Consider the following 27,404-nt stretch of genomic DNA (forward strand, 5'->3'; position numbering starts at 1 on the left):
AAATATTCCGAAAGCAAAAAGAAGGTTGGGAAAGTGTTTGTATTGAAGAGCAATTTATGAAAGCGTCTGAATGATTTAAACTTCCCAGAAAAATGTCAGAGGGGAGGATTCTTATTTTTGCGAAGGATACTTTAGCTGATTTATCACACACCTAAGTACAATTCAGTTTCCAAAATGCACTTTTCAATACCTGATACATCGGCTTTGAAAGATGAAAGTGGCACTTCGTACACGGTAATGTATAGTTTTAGTTTTACAAGAAGACCAGACTGGTAGTGGTAATACTTATAGTAGTAATTTATACAGTAAAAGCTGTGTTTCCGAAACCTTCTGTAATGAATACTTACATTTTTAGATATTGATTTAGTACATGAAACACTATCTGCCTGTCAATTTCTTTAAAAAAGTTTTGTTGGATTTTCATCATACATACTATAGTAGGAACATGTGTATCTTATGAAACGGGTAAAACATCTGAAACAATATGCTTTTGAAGTTGAACTGAACTTCTGAAGAAACATAAGTTCTTACCCTTTTTAGTTTTAGAACAGCTTCAGCTTCTTTATCAAACTTCTAATATGTTTGCCATTGTGACTTAATGATATGACTGAAGTTGGAGTAAATTCACATACAGGAAACCCCTTTTCCAAGATATTTTTGGACTTTGATACACATGGTACACACAATGTACCTGCCAACTTTTGAACATTCCAATTGGGGCTTTTGCAATGTAGGTGGGATATGTCAGAACAGAAAATTTTTTACAACAAATTTGAAAAAAAATGGGTACTGTATTCATGTATGGATGATACCCCTCATGCATTTAAGAGCCTGCATTGATTTTTCAAAATGATTTTGAACATTAAAATGGCATAACATGGGCAACTGTTATTTACATTTTCTGCATACCACGAGGTACAATGTTTCAGGAAATGTAACTAATATTCAAGATTTCCAAAACCATTGCTAGTTTAATTATAGGAATGGTATTTCCTATGAATATTACAAACACAACTTTTGGCAAGTGCACTGTTGGAAATGCAGGAAACGTGAAAAGAGATTGAAACTTGTAAGAGTGATAACTGACTTTTTGAATAACTTTAGCAGTGTAATTTGATTGTAAGACTAAACTGTTTTCCAGAATTAATTGATGTGTAAAATCAAACCATTCACTCTCAAAACATGACAGGTTTGTGAGTACATTGTAAATGGTCCATTTATGTATGTTCATAAATTCTGGAAAAAAAAACGTGTTTAATCCTTATACATTATAATTAAAGTCCCAAACTATCTGAAATATATTTAAAGTCTTTTTATTTCTTGTACACTCTCATTCAGTGTCAATTACAAATATAGACTCTCGCTTAACGAAATTCACGTTGCAAACCTCAATATTCGAGCAACAACTTGACATGGTTGTCAATTTCAATATTCGATGTACAAAATGTAAATACAGGCTTAACTGATTGATACAGTGAAACGTCTCCAAACTGGCCAGCACTGGGACAAGAAAAAATGGCTGGTTTTGTGAAAAACAGCAATGCGTTCTAAGAGCTGTTTCCATTAATGTGTTCTATAACCCTACACCTTGTCAGTTTGTTGGTCAAAACATGTTTAAAGCCAATTCAAACTTTTGACCTTTTATTACATTTCAAAGCTTGCATCATTTGTAAATGATTTGACTTTACAAACGGTACTGCCGGCAAAATAATGTTCATGGTTTTGAAAGAATGAGTATTAAAGATCAAAGAGCTATTGATTGTAATTGTATTGTTTTTGTATATTACCTATCAACTAATAATTTCACCCCTATGTTGTTTTCACTTGGGTTCAGGTCACATTAATTGACAATTACAAGTTTGTAAAGATCATACTATTAAATGACCCCAGTTGTAACTAAAACTGTGAAAAACCGGCCGGTGTACGGTTTTAAGGGGTGGCCGAACTATTCAAGACAAAACACACAGGTTTTAAGGTATATTGGCTCGAAATTTTGAAAATAGACGGTTTGATGGGAAGACCGGTTTTCTGAGGGTCCGGTTTGGAGAAGTTTCACTGTATATTCTTTCAAAATTCTGTTTTAAATATAGATGATGCCAAAATTATGAATGGATTTAAGCAGATACATGTACCGGTAATGCTATTTCAAGCTTTAAATCAGTGATATATTATGTTAAAGTGATGGTAGCCATGTTGTTTACAATATCTAAATGTACATGGAATTTACACTGTTGTAAAAACTATCATTGCTGAGGTCGTAGAAGGTGATCAACCAATCCTATTGCATGAAAAAACATATGCTAATTAGATTGAAATTATAATTATATACACATGTACAAGTAGTTCTACACAATTTGGACCTACATATATTACATTTGTAAATTGGCATTGATAGTCAAATTAATTGTGCAGTAGAAATTAAATATACAACTGATTGGCTGGCCACAAGTTGGAATAGATCTAATTGGGATCCATTTTACACAAATGTACATATCAGTCATTATCAGATTACCCTGATCAGCTGATTGCTTCTGTATTCCTATAACATATGTAAGAGCTTATAACATGTAAAATGTAAGAGCTTACCAGACAACCTCTAGTATTGCTGGGGCAATTGCTTCTCGATGGCTATTTACCTGTCACAAATCTTTCCCTTACCAGTGTATAAACATGAATTTTAAGGTTTGAATTCAGGGTTTTCTAGATCACTTTTTTACCTTAAAATTCATATTAGCAGTACAAGAGGTCAAAATTATGTAATACATGCTTAAATAGTAGTATACACCTGTACTCTTGATCCTTAAATTTTAATATTTCCATTTTGCAGAATATATTTTATTCAGTTAGAATGCAGAAAAAATGGGCTGTATATCCAAACTGATTAAAATATGTTTAATCAACTTCACGTTATATAGATATATGTGTACATTATACACATGTTCTACATGTATAATGTTCAATTCTGATACTGACTTGTTATGTTGCATGTATGTACTTAGCAATCTATTTTAAAGCACATGTAATAATAATAGATATGAGAGTCACTAAAGAATTTAACATTACATTCACTTCCGTAAGATGTATGTTAAAAAATATAGTTAAATCGAAGTAGACATTTTTCATTCCTGTGTGGTTCAAGCAGTGTTCTCCTCAGGCCATTATAGTGCTGTACTTTGCAGCACCATGATTTCTTAGCACAGTGCTATTAGTAAATAATTTTTGTTATAATGCACAATGGGCATTGTGCTGTAATTTTTTAGGAAGGCCATAAGAGTTGTGCTATGCCAGTAAGCACTCTGCTATTTTAAAATTATGGGAAGAACATTGCAGTTGTCTCTTCACCATATCCATTCTCCTTATAAATATATTGCATCTGTAGTATGCTAATTTGCAGGTCTTGTAACACATACAACTTGTTAATATTTATTTCCTATCCATTGCAGAGTTTTAATGTTCACATTAATGGTGTCTTCCATTGCTCAGTGAGGTACAGTTTGTTATATTCTTTCAATGAAGAGGTAAGTAGATTTAAGTTAGTCATCTGTATTCAAGGAATAGAATAGACATGTACACATATTTAAAAACCAGTATATTGTTAGTCTATTTTGTCTCTTATCACATGTAGTAATACTTACACTGTAAAATTCGACCTCTTCGGCGGAACAATTGGAAAGGTCCATCTGTCTAATCAGCAGTTATATTTGATGACACATAAAAATAATTGGGCTGTTGCACTTGTAAAATTAAAGATAAAAAAATGTATTTTTTAGACTCTAACAACAAAATGATACTGTATAGCCTTCCAGATTATATAGGATTTGCAATAACCAGCAACACGGAGGCACTATTTAGCCTTCAACATGCAGTTGGATCACACGACTTGGCAACAATACTTGTCTAAAATTGGTACTCAATGCAATGATACATAACTTTATTCATGGTAATTTCCTTTTTCAGCTGAAGAAGGAGTTCGGGTCAACAATACTTCCCCCATTCCCACCTAAAAGGTTGTTTGGTTTGACTCCTGAGAAATTGGAGGAACGTAGGCTCATGTTGGAGCGTTTTGTACAAATAAGTAAGTACATGTACATGTATGTGTATCATACATTTGTACATCAAGTCATTAACGATTATTCCTTATTCAGCATTAGAAAGGGAACAGATATGGTAAAACATAACAAATGCATTATCACATAATCCCTCAAAAAATAGTATGCAGAGATCACTAAAAGGTCAACACACCTTCAAGTAAGCTCTGAAAGGTGCCAACTACAAAAGTAATAAAATCCGTGATAACAGAACGATGACACTCCTCCACAAAATAAACTAAAAAGTCAAATAATAGACACATTAATGACCAACATTATAGGCAAAATCATTCATTTCTAATTAAATATCATGCTCCAAGCACAGCAGAAAACTTGGAAATAGTCGACAAAACATCCGAAATTGATACAGAAAGAGCAGAAAGTCAAAATTCAAAGTAGTGAGTCCACATGCTTTCATTGTTATTTGAAAAGTAAAACCACTTACTTTCAAATTCATGTACAAATCAGTATTCTGCTTCAGTTGCATGCTTCTTTAGTTTGAAATATTCATTTTGCATACTTCTTATTATCAACGAAAGACATAAATTAAGTATATTTTTTATTTCAGTAAGCCAAGAACCAAATATAGCAAATTCTGATATCTTCAATGGCTTTCTCCTTAAAGCTCAGCAGGTAATATTTTTAATTGTAATTTATAGAATTAGCCGTCTGTCTCCACTGCGAAAGTTTTTGTTGTAAATACTATATTAACAGTAAACCTTGTTAGATAGACAATTTTTGTGCTTGAATGGTGGTACATATACACGTACATTGTATATCAAGTTCGGGGGTAAAAAACGGAGTGAAAGTGTTAAATCTATAATCAAAGTTTTTGTTGTAAATACTACATTAACAGTAAACCTTGTTAGATAGACAATTTTTGTGCTTGAATGGTGGTACATATACATGTACATTGTGTATCAAGTTCGGGGGTAAAAAACGGGGTGAAAGTGTTATATCTATGATCAATGTTAATCACATGTTGGAAAAAGAGTTATATTAAATGCATTAGGAGAATGAATATGGTAAATATGTCAGAGAGATAACAACCCTACTAGGAGGACAATTGTTTGTTCATGGCCACCTAGGCTGCAGTTGGCCCAAAAACAACATATCTTGTAAAGAAAAATGCATTGAATGTTGTGAAGGAGTTATCTGATTTTCAAAAACATTTTAATTGAATTAAATCCTCAAATTTCAGAAGGTCTTCAGTGTTTAGTAAAAGAGGAAATGTCACCTTGAACTTGAATGATCTCTGTCAGCGTTGACAAAATTGGAAATAGTTATTTGCAACTCAGGATCAACTTCTAGGTCATAAAACTAATTATATCATTAATTACACATTTGTTTTTGTTTAGCTTAACTAAAATCTAATTACTAATATATCATATTTACAGGAAACCCAGAAAGAAACGTCAGAAGCTGTTTCAATGGATGTGTTTCTGATGAATGGGTATAAAATTACTGTCAAAATCATGTCAACGGACCAAACTGAAGAGGTGTTGGAGGTGTGTAAAATCTGTAGACGTTTAATTCAAGGCATAGTCTAGACATTAATGAGAAAGAGAAGTTTTAGTAAATTTTTTTTGAAAAATTACAGTTTTGACATTTTTGTCTATGTAATCAAAAGTACTATTACCGAAATGTCTCCCTGTCAAAGAAAAATGGGAGAAGTGAGCACAAACAAGGAGAACATTTTGTTTGTTTCTTCCTGTCAATTGCTTGCTGTGAAAGTGTCAATTTTTGTTGGTTTTTTATTTTGTTTTTGTTTAGTAAACCACAATATTTGGTTTCCAACAAATGAGAAATTTCTCCTTTATTTACTTGATGGTTGTCAAATTAACAAATTCAAGAATCTACAACATGTACAAAATTGATGCCTCATCTGTAAATCACAATAATTTAGACCATAAATTCACATGTTGTACATAACGTACAAATGCTAAAAACAAGGTAGCTATTAATTCTGAATTTGTTTTTTTAGAATATGAATTTGAAAATTTTTTTAACACACAAATAACTTCATATTTTGATTTATTTTTAAACAAGGAAGTAAAAAAAACAGATTCAGAGTTATTACCCCATCAGAAATACTTCAGAACAGCTTTTAAAAATAGAAATTGACATTGCTTGAATTTTTTACTTCCAGTAAAAAAATCATTCTGGAATAAAACTGGCAACAAATAGCATTTTCTTGCGAACTGCAATTTCTTAGTGTTATTTGTTGCATATACCTGTTTTGATGAATTTCAAAACATAAAAATATCTTGATTGACGGAACATTATATTTGGACATTTCATATACCAAATGCTTGAGACAGCAACTTCAAGGTAAAGCACATTTTCTAAGGATTATCTGTTGTAGACTAGTATAAATGACAAGCATTCTGAAGCTGAAGTATATGCTTAGCATGTTAAGCCTTCTATGCTTTATTTGTTCAGGCTGTAGCTTCCCAGTTAGAATTACCAGAGGAGTATACATATTACTTTGCTCTGTTCCTGGTACGGAAAGAAGGAGATGGGGATAACTCTAGTAAGTTATATATAATGGTAGGTCAACAGGTTCTCAAAGAGTAATCAAGGGAATATGGATAACAGACACACACAACAAAGAACATGAAATAACCAAAATGACACGTGCAAAGAAACAAAATAAATGAGCAACCTAGACTCAACTAAAACTGGGAGCACAGGGTTTAATTTTCAATGGGAGAGGGCATCAGGCAAATTTCTCCACTTCAATAAAATCACTTGTTAAAATTTTAATTTCTGAAACAGAAAAAAATCTGATTCACCTGTTCAAATCATCTGAAATTTTTCCTGTTGAAATAAAAGTTGATATCCCTTGGAACATGAACAAGGTGCACTGATAGGGTAAGCATCCTAAATGTCTTAAGAAGCCTTTATTCTAGAATCACAAGCCAAGAGGTTCTTTGTATGTATTTTGTTATTAAAACACTTGTGTTACTAATTTTTTTTAATTAAGTTAGCCAGTGTGCTTATTTGTGGTTATTAATGTTTTGAGGTTTACAAAGAATTACAGATTTAATAAAAAAATGTTTTCATTGGTACAATTTTTTATTGGTTTGTAAAGTGGTAGGTAATATACTGTATGTTAATGTATTTGTCATACTTATATCTTGCATTAACTTAACATGCTTTCATTTTAATGCCTTGTCACACATACTTGAATTACTTATGTGGAAAGCAGATATACCTGTTTTAATTCAGGTACCTTTCCAATTTTTGTACTACTTATACTCAGTAACCTTGTTGGAATTTATACTTAAAGGCTGAGAAAAGGTTTATAAAAATTGTGAACTGGTCCAAAACAGGCTATTGAGTAACCAGTTCAAAACTTTATTTATTTGGGACTGTTGGAATCCCAGAATTAGGACCAATCAACATTAAGAAGGTCATAGTCCTAAGTCAGGTTACATAAAACAGCCTTGTTTGCTAAAAGTGAACCAACCAATCAGAAAGATTGTTACAAATCGAATTAGATTATTTATGTAAAATTACACATTCATAAAAAATTTATGTTTTTGAAAAGATTTGTTTCATTGGTATTCTAAAAGTTATATTTAGAATTTGTTTATTTGAGATTTGTTTGTAAATTTACAGTTGTTCGAAAACTACAAGAGTTTGAATCACCCTACATCTCACTGAAATATGCAAATAAGATTGGTTCTCACAGGATTGTACTACGCAAAGGGTAGGTACTGAAATATTATGAACGAAGATTGTCTACTTCATTTCAATAGGATACTACATAGAAACAACAATAAAAAAATTATGTGTAATTTTTTTCAAAGATGGCAGTATTTTTTGAATATACATGTACAATAAATGAAAAAAAAAGACAGAAAACTAGAAGTAAACCTTTTATAAATCAGTTCAACATGGATTAATTTGTGCTCTGTATAGGATAGCATGGAAACTGTATTAAGTGTTTATCTTGTTTAAAACTTTGTATCACTGATTGCCTGATGAATGACAGATATTATATTGCAATATCGAATTTCATTGGATAACATTGCACAGTTTTAGGGTATAGATTCTATGATTTTTTCCTCAAAATTATTAATTATAAGCACTTGCAGATCAATTGACAGTTACATTAGAAAGTACATTGTAACTTTAACTGAACTGTTTTGAAGGTTGTTATTTTCATTCTTGAATTGATGGTCACTATTTTCTGTTATCCATGAATGATATTTCAAAGTTTTAAATAAATGACAGTTATCGCCTTAATGATAAATATTCAACCCTGACATAAAAGCACAAGAATTGTGTCCAAAAATTATGGTGCGGTGAATTTAAGGAGGTAGACGTAGGGTAAGGGACTCAACTCTTACAAATCATTGGAATTTTTGTATTCATCATTTTTATATATATCTCATGTAAGCTGATAGGCTTTGGGGAAACTGAATATGATACAAACATATCACTGATTTCAAGAGTTATGTCCCTTACCCTAGATCTACCTCCATAATTGGATCAGATTTCACTCTATTTCCAATTATAATACTTTGATTACAGGTTTTGGGACCTGAGTTATGAGGATGATTTATTAGAGAATAAAGTAGCAATGAATTTACTATATGTTCAGGTTAGTTACTTTATTGACTTTCTCCCTTTAATTGATTTTAACCAGAAAAAAATCCAAATTTTAGAGGAATACTTGACGTGTGAATTAGGTGAAATTCATTGTTAAAACAAGGGAACAGTAGGCTGGGAAAAAGTCAACAGAGAGAAAAAAGACCAAAATATACACAACTCAAAAAAAGTATAAAAAAAAAAAAGTATACACAGAAAAACACACAGCATGATCCCCACTGATATTCTGTGATATTGTGTGATGAACTCGTGTTCTGGAGGTTGTGTAGTTACAACTGATATTCTGTGATATTGTGTGATGAACTCATGTGTTCTGGAGGTTGTGTAGTTACAAATGATATTCTGTGATGTTCTGTGATGAACTCGTGTGTTCTGGAGGTTGTGTAGTTACAACTTCTTTCCCAATGTGCTGCTGTTTGAAAAAAAACTGGTATAGATTTTGCCTATCAATAAAGCACATTGGAAATGGACAATTAATATGGTCATTCAGGTTATGTTGATGAACATTGAACTTTTAGAATGACAATTTAATCTGTGAGCAACCTACATGTGTACTTACTCCTATTCGTATTAGTCTAAAGGAAGCATTTTAAGATGGTAATGAATTTAAAAATAGGAGATTTGGCATGGTTGTCAATGAGGTAGTTATCCACCAAATGCCAAGCAATGAACAATTAAACTTCTAAAGGTTACAACTAGGTCTTCAATGATAGGCAAAACCCATACCATAAAGCAAGCTGAAATAAAACTATTCATCTCAGACAAAAATCAACCTAGTCTATAGAAAAAACGTAAAATGAATAACAATAAACATAAAAAACAATGGAAAGTCCCCGTCAAGAAAGTGAAAATTAGCAGTTGGAAATCTTGTGGTAATTTGCATTTTCAAGCCCTTTTATACATGAATAATTTTCATTTTTTGTAATTTTTAATTTACCTTTCAGGCTGTAAGTGATATTGAGAGACAATGGACTCTAGGAACAAAAGAACAGCTGAAACATTTAGCAACTCTACAGCAAAGAGGGTCAAAAAGGGAGGTAAGAAGTAATTGAGATATTGATAGTTTGCAATGGTTTAATTATTGCAAAAAATCCAGCAGAATTGTAATCACCAAACTTGAAACTTGCATTTTTAGAAATTTTTATATGAATGAAGAGATTTTTTCTTGGTACATGTATTGCAATAAATGATCAAAACTGTGACATTAAAATGCAATTAATAATTCTGTATTACACTAGTGTATTGTCTTTTACATTAAAACTGAAAAGACAAAAAAGACAAATTGTGCCTGCCTCATTAATAACATAGGTCAGTAAATACATGTAGTAAAAATGTTTAGGACTAACTGTGAAAAATACCAAACCATTGAAAAGTTGTTTCTTAGAAATATGCTTCAATATAATAAGAATGGATATGGTGAATATGTGACAGCGACAAGAACCCCACCAATATGAAAAATGTTAACTATTATATCATCAGTCAAAATTTTCCTCTTCAAAGACTTCAAAGTAGGAAATTCTTATTTTATATGCTGTCTTTTGGCATCCTCTCTCTAACTTTTTAAGTACAATGTTTGTACAGGAAAAAAGGGATGGCTTACCATGTACCACTGCCATTAATCAATTTGAATTTAACTCTGAGTCTCTGAAACAATAGGTCAAACAGAATGAGGTGAACATGTTTTCAATGTGAAATGAACACTGACGGAGCTCAGTTGATAAACTTACACATTTACTTCCAATATGCATTAAATATCAACTAATGGATAAAACAATAAAGTATTCAATGAAATATTTGGGTTTTTTTTCAGTACCTGAGGTTAGCCAAGACCCTTAAGTACTATGGATATATCCAGTTCAAGCCCTGTATAACAGATTATCCCCAGGGGAATTCACGGGTCCTTATCTGTACAGGAGCCAGAGAAATGAACTTCAGAATACAGACAGCAGCCGTAAGTTTGTTGTTAAGAAGTCTATAGTGAACAGGGTAGGTTTGATACTTTAAACTCTCAAGAACTGATTATCTTGGTTGGGATTTTTAAGTTCTCATACTGGTACAAGTAAAAAAAAGACATCCAAATACAAAACAGCTACTTTACATGTGGTAGTATAAGCAATCTAATTAAAGTAACACTTTTCAATTGTTCAAAGTCACTGTATGTAGGATCAGCCAGTCACATTTCATCTTTCACCATTTTGAATGCATTATTCAAAGGGAAAACCCCAGGATTCTTCAACGGTCATCTAAACAGAGAGTAGAAAGAAGTGTTCCTTCATACAGTGACGAAATGGAACAATTAATAGATCTAATTTAATTCAAATGGGTTTTAAGATTTAGTCTACATTGGACATAGTTATTTTTGAATCAGTAAATCTATAACATATATTATTTATAAATGTGTGTGTGTGTAAAACTGATATGGTATAATGAATCAAATGAGCCAGTGTATATCCTATTAAAATAGAAAATAGTAAATACTTTCAGAGATCAACAAAAAAAAAGCTTGATTTCAATTTGATTACAAACTGGGAAATGTTTGTACAGTCCTTAGAATGTTTGAGGTTTTGAATTTGATATTCTTTTTTTTTCAGTTTTTACCTTCAATGGAAATATAGACTAAACAAATTATCTGCCATACTTATTGATGATTTCTATTTCAGAATTCAGTAAAGGAAGGCAGCTTTAAAATAACGAGAATCAAATGCTGGAGAATAACAAGTTCTATGCCAAAGGTATAGTTAATATATAAACAAAGGCATAGTTATTATAAAAACATAGGTATAGTTAATATAAAAACAAAGGTATAGTTATTATAAAAACAAAGGTATAGTTAATATATAAACAAAGGTATAGTTATTATAAAAACATAGGTATAGTAAATATAAAAACAAAGGTAGAGTTAATATAATACAAAGGTATAGTTAATATAAAAACAAAGGTAGAGTTAATATAAAACAAAGGTATAGGTAACATAAAAACAGAGGTATAGTTTATATAAAAACAGAGGTATAGTTAATATTAAAACAAAGGTACAGTTAATATAAAAACATAGGTATAGTTAATATAAAATATAGGTATAGTTAACATAAAAACAAAGGTATAGTTAATATAAAAACAAAGGTATAGTTAATATAAAAACATGCATTATATCTACATTGTATATAATATACTCATTTTTACGTCACCTGCTCAGAGGCCATGTGAGCTATTGCCACCACTTGGCATTCATTGTCTTCATCTGTCGTTGTTAACAATTTTTCAACTCTTCTTCTCAGAAACGTCTGCACCAATATGAACCAAATTTGGTATGAATGTTCCTTGGGGCGTGCATGGAACTGGTGTGGGGATTTTTGATCTGTTAAAAGACTTGGTTGCAGTTACAAAAAATAGAACATAGAAAATGATGTTAGCAGTTTTCATCCAATATCTTGAAAACAATAATAGATAGAAAGAAACATTCTATTTATTTATTTTTTTTCATTTTTGAATGTTGAAAATTAATTCTTATTACTGTTGTCAGTGGCTTCATTTAGGTTCAAATCCTAAATAGGAATTGAATTTTTTTTTTAGTTTTTAGATTGAAATATACAGATTTTTAAAAATAATATTTTCCATCAGGTGATGCTTGCATGAAGCATTAACTGCCCTGAAAAAATGTTATGAAACTTGTTAAAAAATTAAAAACTATCATCAGTTAATCATGTTGATATGGATAAAAAATTAAATAGTATTTCTGATTTTTTTTTCTTTTTGTTTTTTTTTTGTTTTTTGTTGATTTCATTACAATTTTTTTTTTTATCTTTTTTTTCAGTTTGCGGAAAGAAATGGTGAGAGTAAACCAGTTCCCCAGATGGAGTTATCATTTGAATATTTAATGTCTAGAGATTGTTTACAATGGATCAATATCAAAACAGATCAGGTATTATTTTTCAGTTTTCTCTTGAAGTTAAATCCAAACCCTATATTTTATCTTGATTTACATTTTTAAGGTTTGAATTGCATCCAAGTGCTGTGCTTTTATAATTAGTAGATCAGCAATTTTTAAAACAAATAAATAAGCAATATTGTGCTCCTTTTGTAATAAAAATATTTTTTTTTTGTCTGTTGAAAGGTTTGATTCTATTAATGTCAAACAAATTTAGGTTAAAGAAAAGTTCCCTATATATGCATTAAAACTTAGCCTCTCATTTTCTTTCACTGTAGCACACACACTGCTATAGTGAAAGTAAGAGCTAATTCACTGTTAGTAATGTCACCACAATGAAATTTGAATTTTACCTGGATAAACAATAATGTAACACATTTAATCTCGTTGATTCCAAGTCTACTAGCGGCTTCACCAAGAGGATTTCACACATGCAAAACATTTCAAAATGAGTTCAGAAATAGAGGTCATTTTATGTAATTTGCTATACTGTCTAGGAAACATTATTTAAATGAATCATGGGAATCATTTTTCTTGGGAAAATACACAATGGATCAGTGTTATTCATTTCACTCAAGTTTTAAACAATACATTAAATTGGAAAGCACTAATATATTTTGCTTGATACACATATCACGGATTATATTGCTTGAAGGTGTTTTTTACTGTTTATAGAAGATGTTACTTGTATTTCAGGCCATTTTAATGAGTATGTGTTTACAGTCTATGGTTGATGAACTGATCTCTCAGAAACAGGGCAAAAAAATGAAAAGGGTGAGATTTTTTATTACTAGCTTATCAAAAATAAAGATGTAATAAAAAAGGCTGGGAAAATTTTTATACCTATGATGGAAAATGAAACATTAAAAATGTATTTGTATTTCAAACATTCACAGTGTATTTGTTTGTTCTCAGACCAATTTTATTAAAGACCAAAGACAGAGATGGGCTTTCTTTCTACATTTTGATAAAGTATTGAGAGTGCCTTTTGGAATGTACATAACACAGAAATAATTGATAAAGAGGTGCTTTCTGGTTTTTTTTGTGTGTATTTTATTGAAGATTGTGATCAAATTTAGCAATGCGGTACCTTCAAAAGAGACCAGAAAGTGCTTTGGAGAAATCTGGCTTGCCGCAAAAGTTATGGAAGGCGAAAGTTAGATATTAGTTATAATGAGAATAGGTATGGTGAATATGTCAGACAACTGCCCCACCTTGATGAAAATGTCAGCACAAGACCTCCCATATTAAGATTTAAATGTCAAGGTTACTGATAACATCATTTTAATATGATTCACTTATACAAGGTCAATTATATTTGGTATGCGGATGCATTAGCATCACTACGTCACAATTCCGTATTCTTTTCATACTTATGCCCCTGTAGTCATGGTCTGTTGACTTAGAAATTTGATGTTTATATTTTACTTAAACATCACTTCATCACATTTCCACCAGTAATGCATAAAATTACATGAACTAAAAATTTCTCTATCAAATTTTGACCCTATATTTTTCATACAATGTTAAAGGTTCATTTTAAAGATGAATACAATAATATTTTTTTTATATTTAATGATCTTCTTTATTTTTTGCAGCCTCAAGACCGAATTAAAGGTACATCCAAGAAAGTACAGCTGAAAAGAGACAGTAGTTATACCACTGGTTTAGTATCTTCTCCATTATCTAGTCCAGACGAGGTTAGTTGTTAACAAAATTAAAATAGAGCTTGTTAGTCTTATCAAGTGGCCCTGTGGACACATAAGAAATGGTACCAACTCCCATTCAAAAGCATGGGGAGTAGTTTTGTTATGTGTTTGTTAGTAAACATAGCAATTTTTCTAATTACAAAACTTGATGAAAAAAAGTTTACCATATCTATACTGTAAAACATGTTTATCTGGGGAAATAAAATCTGATAGCACAAAATAGTATAACATGTATTATGGTACCCAGAAGTAGGAAACTAAATGCAAATGTGTCTTTGGTTTGAATGCAATCAATTCTATAATTTCCAGATAATATTCATAATGAGACTTACAAGCTCCTTAGTAGTAAAGCAAACATTTGACAAAAAATTCTCCAAGAGAGATAACTCTTATGAACATGCAAGAAAAGAACAAGATCTAGATTTCTCCATGGAAACAGACTCACAATTGGAGCTTCCCCTTACTACTGGATAATTTGTACAAGTCATTAATCATAAAATTCTTGCAAACAATAAATGCAAAACACTCACCAAACAAATTCTTAATTTTTGGCAAGAATATTAAGTACAGTACTTTATGAGTCAGTGCCATCGGCAATTTTCTTAAACCAGAGTAATCATACAGAATTTACAATCGCAGGATGTAAATGATAAAATCTTTAAAAAAATCTTGGCATATTTTGGTAACCAGTTGTTATTTTTCTATACAGGAAGTGATGAATAGTGGGAAAAATGACAAGAAAGGTGTAGTAACAAACGATGCATTTAGTACGATCGGTGATGATGATTTGTAAACAACAAGCTTCCTCTGTAAAGTCTGTAAGTGCTTGGTGTCCTCAAGACTGGATTCATTATTTTACTGACCAGGTTACCTAGTTGCAACTCTTCTTTCATTAGGATACCAATAGAGAGGAAGATAAATAAGTGGTCCCATCAGTGGTATAACCTTAGTATTGAATTTCATTGATACATGTACTAATAGGGCTATATCCATTAAGCTGGTAAAGTATATGATAAACTATGTTAAAAACATTTAGAAGTGTTCCCATGTATATTTAATTTGTGTTCTCATATCTTTCATTCCATATCTCGATTAGTTGGGGTATATAGTGATATCCTGGTTTGTTCATCTGTCCATCACAATTTTGGTTTCTGCCTGGTATTCCGAACTCTGCCTGATCAAATCTTTTTTGCTCTATGTTCTTGACCTTGAAAGCCAGGTCATGAGTGCTTGCCCTTTTTGCTTAAACATTTTGGAAAGTAAGGGGATCTGTGATCAGCCTTTCAAATGTTCAGGTTTTTTTACATAGGTAAATAAATCCTATTCTTGATTGTTACTTATTTTTAAGATTATTTTTATAGATTTTTATGAACAATCAGTTTTCAATTGATGATAGGATATTGTTTACTGTTTCATTAAATCATTTTTTCCTAAAGAATTATAAGAAATTAAAATGTATTCATTAATTTTACTAAAAGTTTTCTTAGATTAAAATAATAAATATGTATATCTTTAAATATGTTAGGGTATTGTTTCCATTGAGCGAAAAAGTTATAAAAACATTTCGAAATTTCCTTTTCAACATTCTTTTTACATTTTTCAAATATTTTCCTTTATGGAGAAAACATTAGCAAGCTGAGAAATAATATAAGGCTTTATATCTGAATTATTGAATTACAAGTATTTGACAAGCCAAACAAGCTTATGTTACTGCCACCCGATTTTCTGGGTGTTATTTCTAATAGATATCTTTCATGAATTATGACCATACACTTAATAAACAGAATATAGTATAAATAATGTATAAATAAGTTGTGATTTTATTTCTGTGTTGATTAATTATATGCAAGCTGTGTTCATTTGCAATACACAATGTATATATTATATGACAATATCATTTGTACATGTGTTATTGTAAAGTTGTTGGAGAGTTTCAACAAAATTGTTGTTAGTAATAATTTTAAACATTAATTATTGTTATTTCTACAATATTTCTGTTCAGACAGATCAAAATATATTAAACAGAACTTACAAGACTGCCAAAACATTTAGTTCATTTAGGCATTTTGTGGAGTCATTTATTAAATGAAAGACATTTCCAGCATTATTTGGTATTATTGACACAAAGGCCAAGTAAATTATGTATTTATTGTTTTATCCTACAAATATGTAAAGATCAATGAATTAAGGTCACTAGTATTTGAAGACTGATTTAACTAACAAAATATTTAGAAAAGTTGCATTTTTTTAGCTGCATATACATCATTGTACATGTACATCTAAGTAATGAATTATGAGAATTGCTGGTTACTTAATTACTTCAGTATCATGAGAAGCTATCATTCAAGTAACTTGATAAATATCATTTTAGGCAAAAAAGTTGTTGTGTTTTTTTTGGTTTTGTTTCTAGTTTTTTAAATTTTGCCAAGTTGGTACAAGGTAAATTATAAATATTGATATTTTTCTCCAACTTAGTGTTCATGCAAAATGGAAATGTATAAAAGAATCTTAGTTTATACCACTAGGGATAAAATAAATTATTTTACATAGCTTTTCAAGTTCAAGCTTTGTCAGGTATCTTTTAAAACTTGGGGAGAATCTCTTGGTGATTGTTTTTTTCTATGTTTTACTCCTCAATATTATGTAAAACTAAAAATATAATAACTATGGCCTGATAGTTGACATAATAGTGACAAGGTAAATATAGTATAGTATGTTTTTTGTTCAATAAAACGATGAAAACATAATGACAAATAATAGCATATTAAGCCTTACTGCCCGATACATGATATTTAGGGTTCTTTCTTTCTGGAATTTCCATTCTGGCTAAAAATACAATACATGTCGAGCTTTTAACAACTTTTTCCCCTTCTGTTATATATCATAGTTTCCCAGTGATAGCATGAATTGTATTTTACTGAATAAAAACGTAAGAAATTTTCAATCTGGTTAGAAAATTATGTGTAAAGCTACATATACTGTTATTTCCTGAGTTGATATTATTGTTATATGCTTTTGTTTGATGTATAGTAGAAAATATAAGATGATAGAAATTGTCCTCAAACCAAAGAAAAAATGATGTTTAGATTCATGGTACTATATATTTTATGAACCCTAGGTGTTGTGTTGAAGAAAATTTTAGATATATTATTGTAATTGTTAAAAGTCACTACATTAAATAGACAAATCGTTAATTGATTTTTTAGTGCATTAAATGTTCATTTGGTTGAATAATATACATTACTGCCATTTTTCCAAGAATCTTCCCAGAATTTTTTTTAAAATTTGATAATTTTATTGGGTCAAACTTCTGTTTCATGTTTTTCTTTCATCTGTAAACAAAGGTTAGAATGGAATTCAATTGTTCTCATTTAACTCACCTCACATGATTAGTCAGAGTAAAATATCCTTTGACCTCATCTCTGACCTCTGTACCATTAATCTACTTACACATTCCTAGTATGTTTACTGGTAAACATTTTTTGGTTTTTTTTTTTATATCTGTGATATTCAAGATTTTGAAAATCAAAAATAATCTTTGTAGTTTACACCTTCCATTTCTTATTTAACATTCACCAGTGAAAAATACCACCATTCAAGTTGTTTTATTTTTTATGATATTTTGTTAGCTTTTGATTTTGCAGCTTGCATTAAGGATGTAGACCTAGGATAAGGGACACACCTCTTAAAAATCTTTGGAATGTTTGTATGTAGCATTTTACATCAATCTTATGTAAGCATCTTATTAATTTGGATTCATTTTATTCTGCTTCAAATGAATGCTTGAGAGCCTTTGGTGATATTGAATATAATACAAATATATCACTGATTCCATGAGTTATGTCCCTTACCCTTGGTCTACCTCCTGTGTTTTTTTCACATAAATGTTTCCTCAGAAAATCAAATAATTCTTTGTTAAATCTGGTAAAATCTAAAACCAAACACTTCATTTAGAAAAATAAGTCACACATGCAAATCTATTTAAACAGTAAAATGTCATAAAACTAGGTCATCTTAATATCAAAGATCTTCTTGTAGAGAAATAGGTCCTTGACCATTGACCTTTATCAATTTTTGGCATTCTTGCTCCTTTTATAGTTATTTTCGTATTCCATTTTAACTATTATATAATGGCATCAACATAGAATCTATGTTTTAATTTACATGTAAGTTACATGTCCTCTTCTTTTTCATTTACAATTACATATTATCATAAGATCTATAGAATTTAAATATAAGGTACATTGGTTTTCTTTCCTTTCCATTTTAGTTTTTAGTTGAAAATTACATGTTTATATTTTGTTTTTCGTGCCATACATGTATATATTACTGTTAAAATACATCTATTTATTTTGTGTGAAATCCTGTTTTTCACCAACCATCTGACCATATGAGAAACGACAGGCATTTATTTCTATTACAGTGTAATCAGATACCCAATTACTCTTGATAATGTTATGGTATATACTTTTTACAGAAACTAATGCCTGTATAAGAAACATAAGAGAGAGGGATTTTATTTTTAGCAAATGCTATGAAAGTACTTTTAACAGTGGGTACCAATTTGTTCATGGTTTGGAAAATGTCAGGTCCTAGTTTCTTGATATTTTGGATTTTACTACCTGCATCATATGAATAAATGGGAAGTGATTTGCCTAACAGAAGAAAACCACATTCATACAATGGTACTTTCACAGTATTGGTACATATAAATATATTGACATGCATGAATAAATTATTGACAAAATGGACTTTCTTCCATTCCATATAAGTAAAATGTTCTATTATATGTGTGAAAACGGAGTTCAAAATGATACGCTTGTTTATTTGACAGCAATTTTTTAATTGAACTTTTCCCGCGTTCACAATTTCAAGTAATTGGATTGTAATATTGACAATTGCTATGCCAGCATGCTTTGTTTGTTACATGAAACATTTGTATCAATACTCCCCATTTCTGATACAACAGGTTATAGTAGGACCCAAATGTAAACATAATGGTTCACCTCTAGGTAATATTTTACACCTGCCAACTCTTTATTTTTATTACCTTCTGTTAAGCTTTCTGGTGGTATTTTCAGGAATTTAGGCAACTATCAGTGTGTGAAATATGAAACCAGACCCTAATATGTTTATGTTAAGAGGCTGTCCATGTAAAAATCAGGCAGATCCTATTATCGGCATGGCACAGGGTAAAGTTTATCCCACTAAATTTGTTTTCCAATATTTTGTATGTACCATATGTATGTCAAAAAGTGTATAGTTCATTTTGAATCAACATTGGATGGCTCAGATAATGATTTTAAAGTTCCCTAACAACGCAATTAAATTTTGCTCAAATTATAGAGTTATCTCCCCTTTTTTCAGTGAATATCGTTGCAGTTAATCCATAACAATCATTAAACTTTGAGAAAGAATGCATTTGTGAAATGAAATGGGTGAACATTTTTGAAACAAATTTGTCATGTGCCACTTAATGCCTAGTTTTTGCATGGACACCCTTTTAAAATATGATCAAATATAGTAACTGGTTGTTTTAAATAGATTGCAGAATGTTTTTTTATTGTTAAGTTTAGTCATTGTTAAGATTGTATCCATTCCAGATATGATTACCCACCAATGTTTTATTTAACCTATATGTAAGCCATTATGTACAGTGTATTCAAAACTTTATATTATATTATAGTACTTTCAGATATTACTGTATATGGTTGGGGGACATCCTATATACATTGTAAAAATTTTGTCCATCCACAGGGGCTTTTTACCACTTCCAAATGTGCATTCCAACTAATATATATTTGCTAGTGGGAGCAAGTTCCTGAATCTATCTAAGCAATTTTTTTCTTACAGAATGTATATAGAGTGGGCAATAGACAGTCAGAAAGTTCAGATTCCTGTGTCTGAAAAGGGCTTCCTCTTTTTCTTTGAACAAATAATTTAAAGTATGTCCAACTTGCTCAGCTGCTCATGGCTAGTAAACTCGATTGGCAGTTGATGGTTGGACATATTCAGTAGTAAGAATATAATTACCATCCAAATCTGTTAAACTGATGTACTATTTATAATTTCCACTTCCAGTTTATTTTAGTACCAGTAGATAGTATCCCGACAGTGCTGCCCCCTATGGATTCTTGATATTTAAATATTTTCTGTGTTGCATGTTTCTATAGCAACAATTTGTTAAATATTGATAGAGGTTTATTGTTGTTTTTTCATTGTTGTATTTCAATTTGTTTTGTTATAGTTAGTTGCTAGCTGAGTGTATGTCCATGAATTTAATACATGAATTGGGAACATGAACAAATTTCTTTGTAACTTGCAACTTTATTGTTTACCCATGGATCGTTCTATTTCAGGCTACAGCTGTCAGAGCAGAAAATAATCATCAAATTTTGGTGACAACAATTCCTTAAATCAGCTGTGGTATTGCCAATGAGCAGAATAACATCAGTTTTGAACACCTCAGTAAAATATCATGTTCCACTGGCTGCACTGTGATATTTTCTTTCTCTAATTCTAAACTGCTGTTATTCTGTATATCTCTTTAGACTTGTGATTATTTTGACATTTATCTTCTGGGAGGCCTATATCTGTTTAAAATATGGAAAGATATGGTTAATTAGACATTTGTAAAGGATATGGTAATAGTTGTAAAAAGAGATATCAAACTTGTTCATACTTGGAATAATAATTTTGAAAATAAATACTTAGATTTTGTGTTCCTTAATAGACATTTTATAAGTGCAATAACTCATTATTAATTGGGGAAAGAGAGAAAAAAATCATCAAAAATTGATTTTGTTTAAAAACTCTCATTTTAGGGTTGATATTCACTAGGTCAACTGAAATTTTATTTCATTTATTAAACTTTGAGGACCATTTTTTTTTATCAAGGTATTAAGAAGTAACTAAGATTTTCGAATTTTACTAAATAGTGTTATCAGACCTCAGTACAACAAAAGTAATAACTATGAGTGACATGGGAGAACCATGAACATTGAGACTATTTTTAAGTTGTGACAACAAGGCCTGATAATTTTGTGTACTTTTTTTTCACAAGTTTGTACTGTAATATTTTTACTTTAGTTACTTGTATCAGCTTTTTTATTAATGGACATTTTTGTATTGAATAATATGAGAATCTGCAGAATGTTTATAACTAACCAGTACATGTATGTGTTATAACTTGTGACTTTGACATGTATTGCTACATTGTATGAAATACTTCAAAGTGAATTTAAGAAGTGAATATAACTGAACTGGTATTCAACCCAAATGATTTATATGTTAGAGCAGAACAAGTATTGATTAAATAAACTTCTCATTGAACTTTTTTTCTGTATCTACAATGTAAGTATAAAATGTGCAATAAAAATCAGCACATCTAATGGATCTAGTTAGTCTTTTACTCACTTATTATATATACAGTCAAAATTTGTTCTTGCTACAGTGTTAGAAATACATATGTAAGTGCATGTTAAAATCCTAGCCTATAATATTTTTGATTTGTCATTTACTGTTCTCGTTTGGAAGGCTAGAAATCACGTTTTACAGTAAACCACATAATTTATAATTTGTGTTCCTGAAACAATACTTTTTTTTTCAATTTGGACACCTCGGGTTACTTTCTAGAAAAGCAGAGGACACTTACCCTACCAGTGCACCTGGTCCATGCTCCTAGGTTTTAGTGGAGTCCGAGTTGCTCATTTACTTTTGTTACTATGTATGTATTATTTTGGTTGCTCTATGTTCTTTGTTGTGTGTGTCTGTTTTCCATGTCTGGTCTTTGTCCCTGGAATGCATTCTTTTGATTGCAGCTATAACCTTGGTTCCCTTGATAACTCTTTCTGGATTTCTAGATTGTTTGCATCAGCATAATTCAGACTGGTAATGAACTAAAACATTTCACTGAAACTCAATCAGCAGGGAATGAAATATCTACAGTAAAACTGGATTTTAGACATCTGTTGCATGATATTTTTTTTCTTGCATGTTATGATGACGGTGAGGACAAGCACATACCTTTTCATTTGCATTGGTTTGACGTTCATACGAAATTTCACAACACTACGATACGGAATAGGTGTTGTGTTTGTGTAAATTGGAAACTGGTGTAATGTTGATCCTTGTGTGAAGTGATTCAAATTGATGAGTGTTTCTTTAAATTTGTTTTTATTTATTCGAAAAACTAATATTTCCACTCGGTTCTGTCTTTGGCACATTTTTTTACATTTGTATTTAATTAGTGTTAGTAGTATTTTATACATATACAAACTTGACATCGGAAGAATAATTTTTCGTTACACTCAGTATCAATTTGTACTTTGGGAAAAGGGGGCGGGTCAACTCTAGCCTTCTATAAGAAACTAATTTTCTCGTTTTATCAAATTTTGTAAGAGGGTGTTTGTCTTGTGTAAATAATCCATGCACTTTTGGAGCATTGAACTAGAATATTCTACAAAATGTTTTAATTTGACGCCATAATGGCTTATCCGATGATCCATCTGGTACATCTGCATGTACCGTCGATACAGTGTCTTCGGTTATCGGGGCAGTCCCAGCCGTTCATGTTGAGACAATCTTGGAGTGTTGTGCAGGCTACAAACAAAGTAAAATATACTTTGAATCATTGTTATAATAAAGTATATTCAAAGAATATACACACGAATACACATTTATTGATAATATTCACCATCGATAGATACATTTTTATATGGCTGTATACATTTTGTTTTCGTATAATGTTTGTGGATACTTTGTTTCCGATCGATAACTTAAGTAGTGGTTGACCAATTGTTGTAAAATTTTGATTTTTATGACCCTTACCGTTTTAGAAAAGGGGTCAAAAAGCTTAATTAAAAATAGGTGTGTTATTAAAACCTATGTAGAAGGTCTGTTTTTCTTCCGATTTTGATTAATATTCCTTTTTATTGTGTTCCTTATTTAATTCTGATTTACAAATACTACATCAGCAGATTTTATTCGTTTTTTAAACAATGTCCACTGAATGTTTTATCATATGCACATACCAAAATAAGAGTCGTAGAATCTTTAGAGGTTCCTGTGGGATGACCCTTCACACAAAAATAATGTTAATTTAGTGCAATTAAATAAACTTTAAGGCTAATGTTAGTCAAAATCCCCTGTTTTCTTGGCCCTTTTATCAAAATATCTGGACCCAAACCTGACAAAGTACTGTACAGTCAGACTTCAGTGAAGAAAACATCTACACTAGTTATAGTAAAACTTTCCTCCATTGTACAAGTAACACATAGGATAACCTCTGATCTTTGCTAACACTTACTCATCCCAGAATCCTGTTCACATGTACACTGTCCGGAAACACAGGCCAAGTGCCAGCCCTGGTCACAGTTCAAGTGAGAACATTGTTGGTCCAGATTGGTATTTCCGGTACATGTCTCACTTCTGATGACGCCTGGAACCACAATTATAGATGATGCAAAATGTAACATTGAATATACTTTTAAGTTTTAAAGCTTTTAAAGCTTTAAGACTAGTTTTCATTTATCGTAATTTTTATGGGGCAGCAAAAAATGTGCATTCATATAATGGTACTATGTTATCGCTGTCGGCGCTGGTATTCGTAGATCATTTGTATGGTTTCCTAAAAAGGACCATCAACAAGCATTTTCATGATGTCAATATAGAAATTGACTATAAATGAATGGATCTCTCTTAGAAATTGTACTACGAAGTGCCAAGTGACAATGAGCATTTCGAAGCTGGGGTCAAGTTAAGGTTTTGTTAGGCATAAGGGCCAGAAATGGACCGGAAACAAGTATTTTCATGATGTCCAGACAATAATTTTGAATTTAGTGAATGGATCTCTTTAAAATTGTACAATAAAAAGCTATAACCCAACGAAAGGCTGGGGTTGATTGTTTTTTATTTGGGGGGGGGAGGGAGATTTTTTTTATGCATTTTTTTTATCAAGGTTGAATAATGTGTCCATGCATGGGAAAACTGTTTACTCAAACATCGTATTCAAAAATTTCCAAAGAAGTAGATACATTTTAGTGACAGCATATTACCCTTGCTATGTTTTATAAGTGATTTAAACGTCCGATTTTCACGATTTTCATTGCTACTTAAAATTTAAAGTAAACATACCTCCCAATGCGACTAGAGACTAGAGACTATAAAATACCAGTACTAGTTATATAAAGTCCCTGGTGGCACTTGTTTATGTGTTTTAAAAGTCAACCTTTTAAAAATGACATCATAGATAGGAGAAGTAGTCAGGGGCTAATTGACAACTTGAGGACAGTCACATTGTGGCTTTTAACAATGGGTAGAACTTATAAATATATTAGAAGCTTTTTTTTGGCACACCACCAAGACTCCGAAAATCAATTCATTTCAAAAAGAACAAACAAATCTTGTGGACAGTATAGTCTTTTTCATGCAGACGAACCAAGTGAATTCCATATCTACGTTTAGAAAACTTCATTTTTTGTATGAAATTGAAAATTAAGCTAAATCTAATGTCCTTACTGTTCATTTTCATTACTTATTGCATTTATGCTTACCAATGAGGCAAAGTCCAACCAAAACTGCTATCGCTTTCATAGTTAATTCCCACTGACGAGTATATAGACTACTACCAAATTGAAACGATGACGTGCTTATATTCAGGTTTTATATCGTGACTTGTCGTGGCTAAATGTGGAACAGAAATACATTATCTTATAATCTCTACGTTTATTGAAGCCAACTTCGAATAGACGTGATGGACTTTTATCTTTCATGTGAAGAGTTACACAAGAAATGTGAGAGCAACTTCGTCATTAGTCAAACTTATTTTTATATGGGTGACAATATGGTCTTATTTACTCTTATAATTAGTGGAAGAAGTACAAGTCATAATACAACTGGTATTTGTGTACCACATTCACATCAACTTTCATGAACTTAAAGTTGCACGCGTTGTCATCTTAACAAAACTCGTATGACAATCCCACATGATGTTGATATCGGATAGAAACCAAAATGCCTTTTTCATGTAAAGCCACTTACCAAGGAAGAATTCAATCATTCAATGAGAGTTTAGATATTTTCAAGAAAATTCAAAATGACGGTATGACGGATGGTCGGACAAGGCGATTTCAATTTACTATGCATGCCCTCGTTGAATGGGAGAATTAATTACGAAAGCGCACTGTGTTAGAACTTAATTCGTAATATTTCCCATTAGATAAACACATATATTTCCCATTCTGAAGTACTCTACCATCAGCTTAGATAAGAAATACAAGCAGGATCCGGTACCTAGACCACTACACATTGAAATTTTGGTTTTGTCCTTGTCCGAATTCCAATCTGTTCCTTGGTTTAAATCAATGCAGAACTAAAGTACAAAGACTATCAGTCTTCTCAGGGTTCTGACTGCATGTACATGTAGTGGCAAATTCACAGTCTGTTTAAAGTCAAATTTTGCATTACAATATTGTTCTTAATCCTCACTATTCAAATGCCTGCTACAATAGGTTTAGATGTATTGTTATTGCTGGGATCATGGTCACTACTGAGTTTCTTGCAAGTAGTTTTTAGCCAAAAAAATATAGTGGTGAAGAAAAAAATCAGTAATGAAATGCCACGAATTCCAAATAAACTAGTAACTCGTGGATACACAACCTCGTACAAGGATCAATGTGTAAAAAATAAAATACTTATTATTATGTACTTAAATATTAATCAAAAGACAATAATACCAATTATCTTAGTATCCGCATAGCGAGAGTGGATATGGTGAATAAGTTTGTTGGGGTTCAACGTCCGAGCAGCAAAATTTCAGCTATATTCAGACGATGGTGAATCAGTAAAAGAGACGAAAATCCCAACGGAATGATAAATGTCAGCTCAAGTTTACCCATGAATGAGTCCCTCACACCATACGATAGGCTGCAGCTGGCCCAAAAACAACATTATACACAGGTACAGAGAAACACTGCAGCGCGAGAACTAAATTTATAGGTAGATCGAGATCCAAAAATGAACTGTATTCAACAACTTCTGAAAACCCAAAACATCGAAATAGGAAGCCAAAAACAACCAATTGATTTTTAGGGGTGTGGGGGCTAGGATTGAATTTTCTATCCTGTCTTTTTATTTTCAGAAAATTTAGGTCCTGCCTTTTTATCTCCTCCGCTAACCCCGATAGCATGCCTGCGTTGGGCCAATATTGATTGGTGGTTGCACATGGTTCGTTGGCGTTGGCCCAATGTGGTAGGCTGTGGTTATTGATATATTTCTTTTTGATTTATTTTTACCAGAATGGTTTCTACTAGACATGTCGATTGTTAAACACGACATGTTTAAATTTTCATTACTTTAATATCATAATACGTTTTCCCAATGTTGGCCCTATACGTACTATATTCAGAACAACCATTGTATTTTATGTTTCTCTATAATAACTTCTTTTAGAAGCTATTTGTAATTGAGAGTATTGTTAAATTTCAATTTTTAAATCAAAAACATGATTACATAATTTGCATTATTCTACATATGTCCAACCAAGAGCCAACAGTGAGCCAACATAGAACTAACGTCGAAACAACTTTGGTAACAAACATCTGAAAACAGACTTAATATTATTCTTGACGCAAAAATGTCGATCTCGAGAAAAGTAAAACAAGGAAACAAATCCTGGGATATGAAAGCAAATACATGTATTGTGTTGCATCTAAACTGCGATACTAAGTTGGCCCAACGTTGGAACTCCAAAAAAATAGGTATATTTATTAATGTAATTTTACTTCTGTCAAAAAGTTTTGTTGGCTCTTTTCGCAAATTTGTTAACTGCATGTGTAATATTTATGCAACATTCGCGTTTGATATTCAGAACTTTAATATAACACAAAAATATTATAAATCTTGTGAACTACAATCAGCTTGTCATTGGTATGTTCTAACTATAAATAATTTATATGATAAAATCTGAAGGAGTGCTTAGCATCATAGCTAGGAAACACGTTAAATTCTTAAGGAAATAAATTGTCGGACCACATGGTTGAGTTAACTTTGGACTTTTGTTGG

At 31.2% G+C, this 27,404-nt stretch overlaps 2 protein-coding genes across 2 annotated transcripts; one reads left to right on the forward strand and one right to left on the reverse strand.

Annotated features, from left to right (window-relative positions):
* Positions 1-64: 64 nt before the first annotated feature.
* On the forward strand, positions 65-17,418 carry LOC148598922 (sorting nexin-17-like). Its single transcript, XM_088560462.1, has 15 exons — positions 65-234; positions 3,444-3,518; positions 3,958-4,075; positions 4,657-4,721; positions 5,486-5,596; positions 6,531-6,621; positions 7,713-7,803; positions 8,631-8,700; positions 9,653-9,745; positions 10,519-10,659; positions 11,369-11,440; positions 12,520-12,627; positions 13,330-13,407; positions 14,232-14,333; positions 15,052-17,418. Exons 1-15 carry the CDS (start codon positions 175-177, stop codon positions 15,133-15,135), a joined length of 1,359 nt encoding a protein of 452 aa, XP_088416588.1. The 5' UTR covers positions 65-174; the 3' UTR covers positions 15,136-17,418.
* A 5,380-nt stretch (positions 17,419-22,798) lies between these two features.
* LOC148598923 (serine protease inhibitor Cvsi-1-like) lies at positions 22,799-25,054 on the reverse strand. Its single transcript, XM_088560463.1, has 3 exons — positions 24,896-25,054; positions 23,650-23,781; positions 22,799-22,943 (listed from the first exon to the last, which is right to left on the reverse strand). Exons 1-3 carry the CDS (start codon positions 24,933-24,935, stop codon positions 22,834-22,836), a joined length of 282 nt encoding a protein of 93 aa, XP_088416589.1. The 5' UTR covers positions 24,936-25,054; the 3' UTR covers positions 22,799-22,833.
* Positions 25,055-27,404: the final 2,350 nt, after the last annotated feature.

This window comes from Perna viridis, chromosome 14 (genome assembly GCF_037379345.1).
Source record: "Perna viridis isolate PV_CMFRI_1.1 ecotype Kerala chromosome 14, ASM3737934v1, whole genome shotgun sequence".
NCBI lineage: Eukaryota > Metazoa > Mollusca > Bivalvia > Mytilida > Mytilidae > Perna > Perna viridis.